Here is a 13,156-nt window from a genome sequence, read left to right as displayed (position 1 = left end):
CTGGAATTCGAAAGTACGTGAGGGCTGCCTGTCATCCTCTTAATCCCAAGCCCCCCACTGAATCGCGATCAACTGCATGCAAATATATTCTAAGTAACTGTTCTACAATTTAAGTCCCATCGCATCGGGGGCGGCGATTTCACTTTGCTGTTTTCGTGCCGCTAACTAAATCCGGAATGATTCCCACAATGCTACTATCCCCCTACAGCTAACAAGTGCAAATATTTGGAAGTAAATCCTTTATATCGAACTACATGGAATTTTACAGCAAAGAAACCGGCCATTTGGCCCAACAGGTCAATATCGGTGTTTATGCTCCACACGAGACGCCTCCCACCTCTCTTCATCCCATCCTATCAGCATATCCTCCCATCTCTTTCTGCCTCATGTGTTTATCATGTGTTCCCCTTAAATATATCAATGCTATTCACCTCAGCCACTCCCTGTGGCAGCGAGTAACACATTCTCACGACTCTTTAAGTCAAGAAGTTTCTGTTAAATTCACTATTGGGCTTATTATTGACTATCTTATATTAATGGCCCCCAGCTGTGGTATCCCCACAAGTGGAAAGATCCTGTCAAACCCCTTCATTACGCTCTATCAGGCCGCCCCTCAGTCTTCTGTTATCTAGGGAAAAGAGCCATAACCTGTTCAATTTTTCCTGATATATATAACCTCTCAGTTCTGGTATCATCCTTGCAAATCTATTTTGCACCTTCTCCAATGCCTCCATATCCTTTTTGTTATATGGAGACTAATACTGTGCACCAGAACTCCTTATTTATTTGCATATCTTTATACAAATTAAGTATTAGAGATGAACTGTCAGTCATTGAATCTGCTCAAGGCCCTGAAGGATAGAAGGGAATTTAAAACAAATTAAAACTGCTTCAGGAAGGATATGTTGCAGTGAAAGTGTAGAAAATATAAAAGCTAATTCAGGAATATTGCCATTTGAAACAAATGACACAAGGATATTCAATTTGAATTACCTCCTAATTTCCACCAAGTAAAGTCACTTTCAATGTTATTACACCTTTTATTAATTACCACACATTTCAATAATATATGGGTTTTGATTTTCTGGAGTAAAATTAATTTAGCTCTGATTACTTTAGTTAATCAAAAAGGGAGGGAGACAGAAAGCAGGAAACTACATGCCAGTTAGCTTAACATCTGTCTTAGGTAAAATGTTAGAAGCTATTATTAAAGACGTTATAGAAGGGCATTTAAAAAAAATTCAAGGTAATCAGACAGAGTCAACATGGTTTTGTGAAAGGGAAATCATGTTTAACCAATTTATTGGAGTTCTTTGAGGGAGTTACATGTGCTGTAGATAAAGGGGAACCAGTGGATGTATTGTACTTAGATTTCCAGAAAGCATTTGATAAGGTGCCACATCAAAGGTTATTGAAGAAAATAAAAGCTCATGGTGTAGGGCGTAACATATTGGCATGGATAGAAGATTGGCTAGATAAGAGGAAACAGAGAGTAGGCATAAATGGGTCATTTTCTGGTTGGCAAGATGTAACGAGTGGTGTGCCAGCTATATTATGAGGAAAGATTGGACAGGCTAGGCTTGTATCTGCTGGAAGTTAGAAGAGTAAGAGGCGACTTGATTGAAACATATAAGATCCTGAGGGGTCTTGACAGGGCGGATGTAGAAAGGAAGTTTCCCCTTGTGGGAGAATCCAGAACTAGGGGTCACTTTTTAAAAATAAGGGGTCATTCATTTAAGACAGAGATGAGGAGAAACTTTTTCTCTCAGAGGGCCGTGAGTGTTTGGAATTCTCTTCATCAAAAAGCAGTGGAAGCAGAGTCTTTGAATATTTTTAAGGCAGAGGTAGATAGATTCTTGATATGCAAGGGGATGGAAGGTTATCGGGGGTAGGTGGTAATGTGGAGTAATCAGTTCAGCCATTAACTTATTGAATGGCGGAGCAGGCTTGAAGGGCCGGGTGGCCTACTCCTGCTCCTAATTTGTATGTTTTTTGTATGTTCGTATATATGTTGTTCTGGCAAATTCTCTATTTTATAGACCAGTTGGGATAATTTAATATTGGTGTAGAGAATGCATTTTTTTGGATTTAAAGAGATGGCTCATCAGTGCACCAACATTAGAAAATAAAACTGGTTGATGAAAAGTACTTTTTTGAATATATAAAAACAATCCCTCCACATATTGATTAGGCAGGTCTTGGGCGACTGCTTCGTACTGATGCTAAACATGAAGCATGAGATGGGCATGAAGGCTCCAATCAACACAGAAGTGGAGCAGAGTAAGACTCCATCATCCCAGGGGCGATCCCAATCCATTTTATTCTGGTTTCAGTTTAGGTCCTGACTCCAAATTCAAGGCAGTGTTTATACTATAACTGCAGCATCAACAGGAAATGAAAAAAATTAAACTACAATCTCAGAGGCGCAAGAGGAGAGAAGGCTAGCTGTACAATATGTGACAGAAGTCTCAGAATCAGCCATAATTAATTGCATTAAGTTCTATATCTAAATTCAAATAGGAAAGTTGACGTGAGGAAACAAGCAAAGAGATTCTGAAGCATTCCCCTTCCTGTTAGAGAGGATGCATAAAAGATTTATTGGAATGGTATCAGGGATCAGGGACTTCAGTTATGTGGAGACAATGGAAAAGCTGTGATTGTTCTCCTTAGAGCAGAGATGGTTAAGAGGAGATTTAATTGAGGTGTTTAAAATTATGATGGGCTTGGTTAGAGTAAGTAAGGAGAAATTGTTTCCACTGGTTGGGAACCAGAGGACCCAGCTTTATGGAAATTGGCAAATGAAATAGAGGGGAAATGAGGAGAATTTTTTCTGCGGTGAGTTGTTGTGATCTGGAATGCGCTGCCAGAATGGGTGGTGGAAGCAGATTCAATAGCAATATTCAAAAGGAAATTGGATAAATACTTGAAAATGGAAGTAGAGCGAAGGCAGTAGATTAATTGGATAGTTCTTTTAAAGAGCCAGTACATGCATGATGGGGCAAGTGGTCTCCGTCTGTGCTGTATCATTCTATAATTATATGTGTATAGTTTTCCTCTCCTTCTCTAAGGAAGGATATATTTGTCTTAGAGGGAGTGCAATAAAGGTTTGCTAGATTGATTCCTGGGAGGCTGTCCTATGAGGAGAGATTGAGTAGAATGCGCCTATACTCTCTGAAATTTTACTAATGTCTGCAGCTGAGGTAAATGGGAAGTAATGGGAACAGGGATTTGAACTTTAGGCGGTAAAACTTTGTCTGTTCCCACTTTCGAGCCCAGAATCAGTGCTACACAACCAGGCCCAAGGCTGGCCCAAAATTGGACGTCACTTCAATATTTTAGGCTGTCTGATGGCCCCGTCACACCTAAACGGGCAGCTTGCCCATCTCACGAAATGAAGGTAAGTGCTGGGATGGGAAGTTGGTGAGTGAGAGCAAAGACCCCCAAGAACCATGGGGGTGGGATTCAACTCGTAGGTAGGAGGAATGCTGTGGAACCAGGAGGAGCACTCCTGTTCTTACTGAACATTAAATAAAAATAGTGAACTTGTCTTTTCGATGGCTAAGTCACATTCATGTTTAGAAAACCATAGTGGAATAAGCCCACGAAGGGCAGCCCAATTTGGCAGAGGGGTCCTAAGATAGGCATTATCATATGCCAGGGGACTTTATGTCTTTCTTAGGCGGCTGCCCCAGATGCCTGAAAAATGACCCAACCCAATTTCATGTCGGATATTGTTGGGGTGCAGGGTATGGTTCCTCCCAGATTGTGCCTGGTTACACCCATTTTGTACCCAAACAGGTGCAACAAGGTCCAATTTTTAGCCCAATCTACCTCTGCCCTAAGGCTGCATGGCACAACCCTGTGTGTTCCACATATGCAGATGCTAGTCAGATGATTCTTTCACATCGCTATAAACCTGTCGCAGGTTAGTGAATACATCATTAATTGCTTACCTCTGCCAGCTGATGCCAGTGTGCTATAGGTTTGCGTGGATAGCTGAGCATTTCATTCCAATGATCGCGGCCCAGCCTCTCTGCATCATTCCCCACATGACACACACCGATGACCTCGTTGTGACCTACACTGTGAAAAATTTGTCATAATAATTTTCCTTAAAAAGTTAAAACGGGGATCACATCTCGAACAAACAGATCAGAAAGACTTTTAAGAAAGTATGATGATTAAGGATGGGAGAAGTTGCTAAGGTTCTATTCTGATATGAAGTGGTTTCTCATTCACATCAACAGGAAACTTGTTTGAGCTCTTTTGTTCCACATTTTATTTTGAGATGTGGGCCACACTGATGACATAATATTGTTGCTCATCACTGGGTGATCCAAGGGTATTGAGAGTCCTATTACCGAGCTTCAGACTGGAGTCTTTTATTTAAAAAAAAAACTACAATCCAGGAGCTTTCATGATCGTCTTCTGGTACCTGCTCACAAGTTGTCACACTCATTGAATTCAATTTCACAAGGTACGATGGTGGGTTTTGAACTCACAATCTCAGAGCTCCTTGCCCAGAGCCATAAATGACTAGAATACCCTACCTACTGGATGTAGAGTTGAGTGATTGCAGAGTGGAGCACCAAATTTCACCCCTACGTTGATCCAGTATCACTCCAGACCCTGACTCTAGGATTTAGCCTCTCTTTACACTACACTATCACCAAGTTGCACACCAGGGGCAAATATTTGTATGCCAGGACTATACATCAGGAATTTGAACATGGAAGTCATTGGATCCTGCAAGACATTCCACCCAATATTAACACATAATTTCAGAATTCCTGAATTCCAGTTTTGCGATCCCACTTTGTGAAACTTTACAAATTGGGAGGGCAAGTTCTTAACTATAGCATCAGTGTGAAGTGAGGTAATTTTGCATCGACTCCAGGGTTGTCACGTAAATGCACTCAGAGGGCCTGATTTTAACCCATTCAAAACCCATCCGCTTGCACAGAATGGAAATTAGGTCCTAAAAGAGGTGCCTGATAGAACAGCTGATATGGTTAAGACTGTTGATCGGCGAATTTGGAGACTTGAGCTGCAGACCAACTCCCATCCACACTGCAGCTTTCTCCAGAAGGTAAGCATTTTCCAAGACCAGGTCACATTATCAGACGGGAGCGGGATGGGGGAAGGGGTGGTGGGGGAGGGGAGAGGTGTGGGGGGTGGAGGAGGTAGGTGAGCAGGGTGGGTAGGTGGGGGGGTAGCTGAGGGGGAGTGGGGTGGGGGAGGGGGTAAGTGAGAGGGTTGGAGCAGGTGGGGTGTAGCTGCAGGTGAGGGGGTAGGTGACGGGGAGTGGGGTGGGGAGGGGGTAGGTGAGAGGGGTGGAGGAGGTAGGTGAAGTGGGTGGGGAAGGTTGGGGGTAGCTGCGACTGAGGGGCAGGTGAGGGGGAGTGGGGTAGGGGAGGGGATAGGTGAAGGGAGGTGGGGAGGGATTGGGACAGGGAACAGGGTAGGTGAGGGGGGTTAGCTGCGTGGGGGGAGGGTGGGGAAGGTGCAAGGATTGTGCAGAGAAGGGTATTTGGGCATCCCAACAGGACAAACTGCCTCCTGGTGGCTCAGTCGAGGCACAGTAGAAACAATTATGTCTCCGGGGCTGGGAAACCAATGTCAGGACTGTTCCCGTGTCCCGAATCTGCTCTGGGGGGATTTTTGCAGAGGATGGCTGCTAATTGGCTGGAGGGTGCGGATGCAGGATGGAGGGGGGACTGTGAAGTGTGGGTCCAATTTAAAGGCACCACCGCAGCCATTACTAAGGGTGCTATTTGAAAGAAGAAATTCAAGAACCAGGGAGACTGGAGGAGAGACAGAGGCCTGGCACCCGGGGAAAGCCTATCCCTAGCTTCTCAGATGCTGACCTAGAGATCCTGGAGGCTGTGAGGGATAGGAGGGATGTCTTCTTTCTAGAGGGTGGAAGGAGAAGGTGACACAAAGCAGGCATGGCTGGAGGCGACTGAAACAGTCAGCAGCAGAAGTGTAGTGCGGAGGAATTGGGTGCAGAGCCAGAATAGGTTCAATGACCTTCTTCACTCTGGCAAGGTGAGTGCAACGTGAGGCCCTGGTGACAAGCCCCTGAGTTTTCAACCTCCAGCAGACATTCCAGCTGAGGAGCCTGCTGCTCCTGAACATGGGAGAAATGTGTGCCCAGCGTACCTACTGACACCTCAGCAAGGCTCAGAGCCATAGTGCTGTTCGAGATTATAGTAGTGGTGATATTCCCGAGGGCAGGTTGTCCACTCCTTTCTCCACACCTCATGGTCCTGCGCATTCCTCTTCAGTTGCTCACAAGAGCCTCACATTTTTTAACTTCCATGAGAAAGGAGCAATATGACGAGGGAAAAAGTACATGAGGTGGTTTCCCATTGCCTTCCTCAAGCGTACTTTAAAGGAAACACAAGTCCTCATCCTGAAGGATCCTTCACCTGTAAGCAGCCGTTGTCCCTTGAGGTTCTAGCCCTGCCGCCATCACCACTGAAAATTCGCTGGTTCCGCTGTTGGCCATGGCTCCTAGGCCCCTTATCTGGGCCTAGGGTGACTCACAAAAGGTCAGGGACGACCACCGCCTGAGGTCTCAAATGATCCTGCGATCCATGTTGAGGATTGCAAGTACTGATAGGTGCAACTTCTAATGTGTATGAGCCACTGGCATTGGTCACAGAGGCCAGCAGAACCTTTACTTTTCTCTCTTTTGTCCTAGTTGCAGAATGGGGCACATAATGCCAGGGACAGGGCTCTGACTGGAGGAGGAATGCACAGGTCGCCATCATCACTGCTATGGAGGAGGGAATTGCCAGGGTGGCCCTGCAGGAGCAAGTTGGGGTGGGAGAGCTGGGTATAACTGGAGGAGAGGGTGAAAAGATACAACAATGTGTCATGAAGTGACCGGAGGGCACTGATCCCCATCCGACAGGATGCCAATGCCTCAGTTGCATTGGAAGGCCTCAGCACAGCACAGGGTTCTGCTGGCAAAGGCTAGTTCTCATGATCTCCTTCTTGTGTCCCCCCCCACAGGTTCCTTCGTGGAGAGGGAGCACCTGAGTCCTGTCACGGCCCCCCAGGCCATCGCAAGAAGTCAATACAGCAGAACCAGCACGGTCACATCTTACAAGTGAATGTATCTGCGCCGGTGGAGGGTGCACATCGGCGGGTGATTAGATAGGGGTGGCACTGGGTGAAGAGCATGGCACTCCTAAGCAGCAGGAGGTGAGCGAGGTGGAGGCAGCTGTGAGCAGTCACCCTTGGAGCATGGAGGACAGACACAGCCCTGCTCAGCTGGGCACAGATGCAGGGCCTTGGGAGTCACAGGAAAGGAGGCTCTACCTAGACCAGCAGCAGCAGATGTGCTCCCACATGTCAGGGATGTCAGGGTTCCCTGAGTCAGTGTGGGGTCATGGGTTGAGAATGGAGGAGTCCATCCAGCCCACGTGCACCACCATGGCTCAGGGCTTTGAACGCATGAGCTCCTCCATTGAGAGAGTGGCCAACCGTAGAGTAGATAGAGGAGCAGCACACTGACATGCACAGAATCTATGCGGTGCTGTGTATTATGGGCTGTTCAGTGGCATTGTTGGCATAAAGATGCATGGAGTGGATACCAGACGTGCCCCATCCGATGCACCCCTCCAGCCATCTGGGGCGCCATCCAAGTGCTGATGCAATCACCAATGAGGATGAAGGAGCCTTCCCTCATGGGGCCCCATCATCGGCCTTCTTGGTACCGCTGGCTGAGGCACCATCTATGCAGCATGGCCCTGTGACAGAGGCAGCCCCTGCATTGATGCCAGTGCAACAGCCTGTGGAGGTGTCCCTTGCTGGCACCTCTACTACGAGGACAACTGTCACGTGCACCTCACTCACAAGCAGACACACGCGAGCAGGCTGCCTCCATCTCATCTGAGGCCACAAGGGGAGCACCGCCTAGAAGTGGCTGAGAGTGGAGGCCACCGCACCACGTCGCATGGAGAACTGAGTGGTTCACTGGGGTTTGCCTCACTTGTAAATGTGTTACTTTGTTACCTTAGGACAATGAGACCTCTGGAGAGATGTGCGTCCTTCATTGGCTGTAAAAATGGATCCATTCAATGCTGTGTCTTCAATGGAAGTTTTCTCACAGGCAACTCAAAGTGAGTTCTAAACCATGTCATCCTCCTGGGTTAGAGGGCTCAGTTGAAACATGCTTGGATCAGATGCTGATGGCATCCTGATGAGAACCTTGAGTCCCACGCTGACCCTGGCCAGCTCCCTGCACAGCCTGTGCACTTCTCTGCTCTGATTCTCCCTCCTCTTCCTCCTCTTCCACTTCTTCCAATGAGACGTCATTTCAGGCCCTCACTCGCTTCAAGGTCCACACCTCTCTGGAGTGCCATGTTATGGAGAGCGCAGCAGGCCACCACAATGTGTGAGACTCTTGCAGGAATGTAATTCAGGGCCGGTGCATGCAACAGAACTGCATCTTCACAAGCCCAATGGCCTGCTCGATGGTGATCCTTGTGAACAGATAGCATAGGCTGTAGTGCCTCTGTCTCGAGGTCACGTAAAGGAATGAGTAGCCATCTCATCAAGGGATAGCCCTTGTCCCCTAGAATCCATCCATGAAGTTTGGGGGAGTGGAATGAAGAGAAGCAGCAGGCTGGACTGCCGAGGATGAAGGAGTCATGGCATCTGCCAGGAAAGCGAGCGCACACATGGAGGGAGCTCTTGTAGTGGCAGACCAGATGAACGTTGAGAGAGTGGAAGTCCTTCTTGTTGATGAATCGCACTCAGTGTCTTGATGGCCACATGGGTTAATGAATGATGCCCTGCACCTGCGGGAATCCAGCTAGAGGCAAATTCCACTGTTCTCTGTGCCTGCGAGGCCCATCTGTTTGAAATTATATGCACTGCCCAGTGACTTGCAAGATGGAATGGTTGTGCTCATACTTGAAAGAGCCCACCAAGATCCACTGCTGATCCTCGGAAAGAGCCAGAGGTGAAGAAGTTCAAGGCCACAGTGACTGACGGCAGGACATGGCAGGCGGTGTTCAAGGTGTGAGGTCTTCCACTACAAGGGCACAAATCTCAGTGAACATCTGCCTGGATAGTCACAGTCTCCTTTGGCACTGGTTCTCTGACATGTCCAGGTAGCTCCATCTATGCTGTGGCTATGGCCTCCATTGTATTCTTGCTGATATCCACTGACTGGAGTCATGAGCTAGTTGGATTTAAAAAGGCAGAAAAAGGAAAAGGTCCCTTCAAAATGAATAACTGGTATTGTTGTAAAATAGTCTATTTCATCCTCAATGTGCTATTATTCATTTCTTCACAGTATTTGTGGAATTAAAATCAATCCTCCTGAAAATAACTGTGCTTTTAATTAATCCTGGGTATTTTATTGTTGGCATATCTACCTGCTTGCTTGGGCCTTAAATAAACCAATTAACAAGAAATTTGAGATGAGGAGTGAATGGATTGTTGTCTAGCACCTCAGGGGATAGGGGCTGTTTAATCTTCAGAGTAGCAATGTCAGCCCCAAGTAACATTCTCGCCATATACGTGTGAGGCAATGACCATGTCCAACAAGAAAGAATCTAATCATCTCCCCTTGACGTTGTTATGGACAGGAGAGAGATGATAGGTATGGCTCCCCCTTTTCACCTCTCAACTGATTGAAGACAGCATGTTTGAAAAAATGTTTTAGCTTCCGTGTGTTTTAGGAACCGACAAATGACAGGTTTTCTTGTAAGTTTTCAAAGAAAGATAATGTTTATTGTTCAACACCTGAATATATGTGACTACACCCACTCTCACACTCATGCAGATACACACACACTCAAGAAAAGATTGTGATTATAAAAATAGCATGTGTTTGGGTCTCATGATTTCAAGAGTTCTCTGTTACACTTGCTTTTCCCTGGGGTGAAGACTTGAAACGATGCAGGCCTGTAATCCTTTTTTTGTCCACTGAAGAAGAGCACTGGAGGTTTAGGAGAACCGATTTGCTGTTGTTTTATGTTCGCAGTAGCAGATTTCTCTTGTTATGCTCCAGCCAAAGTTCAATGGCGAAGCCCTGGTATGGTTCCTCAGGTGGAGAGTTCAGGGCTAACTCAAGTCTCTGTCCACATGTGGCTTGAAGCTAGTAGTACTAGGCAAGGTCTTTTTACTTCGTTGGCACAGATGGTTTTCTCTCTGTCTGCTCAGAAAGTGTCCTATTAAAGCCTTTTATCAGAAACCTAGTTTATATTTTTTTCTTTTTTTTGTATTCATTCACGGGATGTGGGCATCGCTGGCCAGGCCAGCATTTATTACCCATCCCTAATTGCCCTTGAGAAGGTGGTGGTGAGCTGCCTTCTTGAACCGCTGCAGTCCATGTGGGGTAGGTACACCCACAGTGCTGTTAGGAAGGGAGTTCCAGGATTTTGACCCAGCGACAGTGAAGGAATGGCGATATAGTTCCAAGTCAGGGTGGTGTGTGACTTGGAGGGGAACTTGCAGGTGGTGGTGTTCCCATGTATCTGCTGCCCTTGTCCTTCTAGTTGGTAGAGGTCGCGGGTTTGGGAGGTGCTGTCTAAGGAGCCTTGGTGCATTGCTGCAGTGCATCTTGTAGATGGTACACACTGCTGCCACTGTGAATCGGTGGTGGAGGGAGTGAATGTTTGTAGATGGGATGCCAATCAAGCGGGCCGCGTTTGTCCTGGATGGTGTCGAGCTTCTTGAGTGTTGTTGGAGCTGCACCCATCCAGGCAAGTGGAGAGTATTCCATCACACTCCTGACTTGTGCCTTGTAGATTGTGGACAGGCTTTGGGGAGTCAGGAGGTGAGTTACTCGCCTCAGGATTCCTAGCCTCTGACCTGCTCTTGTAGCCACGGTATTTATATGGCTACTCCAGTTCAGTTTTCGGTCAATGGTAGCCCCTAGGATGTTGATAGCGGGGGATTCAGCGATGGTAGTGCCGTTGAATGTCAAGGGGAGATGGTTAGATTCTCTTTTGTTGGAGATGGTCATTGCCTGGCACTTGTGTGGCGCGAATGTTACTTGCCACTTATCAGCCCAAGCCTGGATATTGTCCAGGTCTTGCTGAATTTCTACACAGACTGCTTCAGTATCTGAGGAGTTGCGAATGGTGCTGAACATTGTACAGTCATCAGCGAACATCCCCACTTCTGACCTTATGATTGAAGGAGAGTCATTGATGAAGCAGCTGAAGATGGTTGGGCCTAGGCCACTACCCTGAGGTACTCCTGCAGTGATGTCCTGGAGCTCAGCTTGGCTAGGGGCGCGGCAAGTTCTGGAGCACAGTTCTTCAGTACGATTGCCGGAATATTGTCAGGGCCCATAGCTTTTGCAGTATCCAGTGCCTTCAGTCGTTTCTTGATATCACGTGGAGTGAATCGAATTGGCTGAAGTTTGGCATCTGTGATGCTGGGGACTTCAGGAGGAGGCCGAGATGGATTATCAACTCGGCACTTCTGGCTGAAGATTGTTGCAAATGCTTCAGCCTTATCTTTCGCACTGATGTGCTGGGCTCCCCCATCATTGAGGATGGGGATATTTGTGGAGCCACCTCCTCCAGTTAGTTGTTTAATTGTCCACCACCATTCACGGCTGGATGTGGCAGGACTGCAGAGCTTAGATCTGATCCGTTGGTTATGGGATCGCTTAGCTCTGTCTATCGCATGCTGCTTATGCAGTTTGGCATGCAAGTAGTCCTGGGTTGTAGCTTCACCAGGTTGACACCTTATTTTGACGTATGCCTGGTGCTGCTCCTGGCATGCCCTCCTGCACTCTTCATTGAACCAGGGTTGGTCTCCTGCTTGATGGTAATGGTAGAGTGAGGGATATGCCGGGCCATGAGGTTACAGATTGTGGTTGAGTACAATTCTGCTGCTGCTGATGGCCCACAGCGCCTCATGGATGCCCAGTTTTGCATTGCTACATCTGTTCAAAATCTATCCCATTTAGCACGGTGATAGTGCCACACAACACGATGGACGGTATCCTCAATGTGAAGGCGGGACTTCGTCTCCACAAGGACTGTGCGGTGGTCACTCCTACCAATACAGTCATGGACGGATGCATCCGCGGCAGGCAGATTGGTGAGGACGAGGTTGAGTATGTTCTTCCCTCGTGTTGGTTCCCCCACCACCTGCCGCAGACCCAGTCTAGCAGCCATGTCCTTTAGGATTCGGCCAGCTCGGTCAGTAGTGGTGCTACCGAGCCACTTATGGTGATGGACATTGAAGTCCCCCACCCAGAGTACATTTTGTGCCCTTGCCACCCTCAGTGCTTCCTCCAAGTGGTGTTTATCATGGAGGAGTACTGAGTCATCAGCTGAGGGAGGGCGGTAGGTGGTAATCAGTAGGAGGTTACCTTGCCCATATTTAACCTGATGCCATGAGACTTCATGAGGTCCGGAATCGATGTTGAGGACTCCCAGGGCAACTCTCTCCCTACTGTATACCACTGTGCCACCACCTCTGCTGGGTCTGTCTTGCCGGTGGGACAGGACGTACCCGGGGATGGTGATGGCAGTGTCTGGGACATTGTCTGTTAGGTATGATTCCGTGAGTACGACTATGTCAGGCTGTTGCTTGACTGGTCTGTGGGACAGCTCTCCCAACTTTGGCACAAGCTCCCAGATGTTAGTAAGGGGACTTTGCAGGGTCGACAGGGCTGGGTTTGCCGTTGTCGTTTCCGGTGCCTAGGTCGATGCCGGGTGGTCCGTCCGGTTTCATTCCTTTTTATAGACTTCGTAGCGGTTAGGTACAACTGAGTGACTTGCTAGGCCATTTCAGAAGGCATGTAAGAGTTAACCACATTGCTGTGGGTCTGGAGTCACATATAGGCCAGACCAGGTAAGGACAGCAGATTTCCTTCCCTTAAGGACATTAGTGAACCAGATGGGTTTTTACAACAATCGACAATGGTTTCATGGCCATCATTAGATTAGTTTTTAATTCCAGATTTTTATTAAGTTCAAATTCCACCTTCTGCTGTGGTGGGATTCAAACCCATGTCCCCAGAGAAATACCCTGGGTCTCTGGGTTACTAGTCCAGTGATAATACCACTACGCCACCGCCTACCCTAATGTGACCAGAGTATCTCTTGCCATTGTCCTCATAAATAGTTTCTGATGGTTAGGCCATTGTCAGACAATGAAGTCCATGTAT

General features: G+C 47.4%; 1 protein-coding gene across 1 annotated transcript in view; it reads right to left on the bottom strand.

Annotated features, from left to right (window-relative positions):
* syt9b (synaptotagmin IXb) overlaps positions 1-13,156 on the bottom strand; it is a 101,450-nt gene that overhangs the window by 15,207 nt on the left and 73,087 nt on the right. Inside the window, exon 6 of the mRNA XM_068046945.1 lies at positions 3,954-4,083. Coding sequence (XP_067903046.1) covers positions 3,954-4,083 — 130 coding nt within the window. The remainder of the gene's footprint in view (positions 1-3,953; positions 4,084-13,156) is intronic.

Source organism: Heterodontus francisci, chromosome 14 (genome assembly GCF_036365525.1).
Source record: "Heterodontus francisci isolate sHetFra1 chromosome 14, sHetFra1.hap1, whole genome shotgun sequence".
NCBI classification, from domain to species: Eukaryota; Metazoa; Chordata; class Chondrichthyes; order Heterodontiformes; family Heterodontidae; genus Heterodontus; species Heterodontus francisci.
The sequence above is the reverse complement of the archived record's forward strand: the minus strand, read 5'-3'. Positions and strand labels throughout refer to the sequence as shown.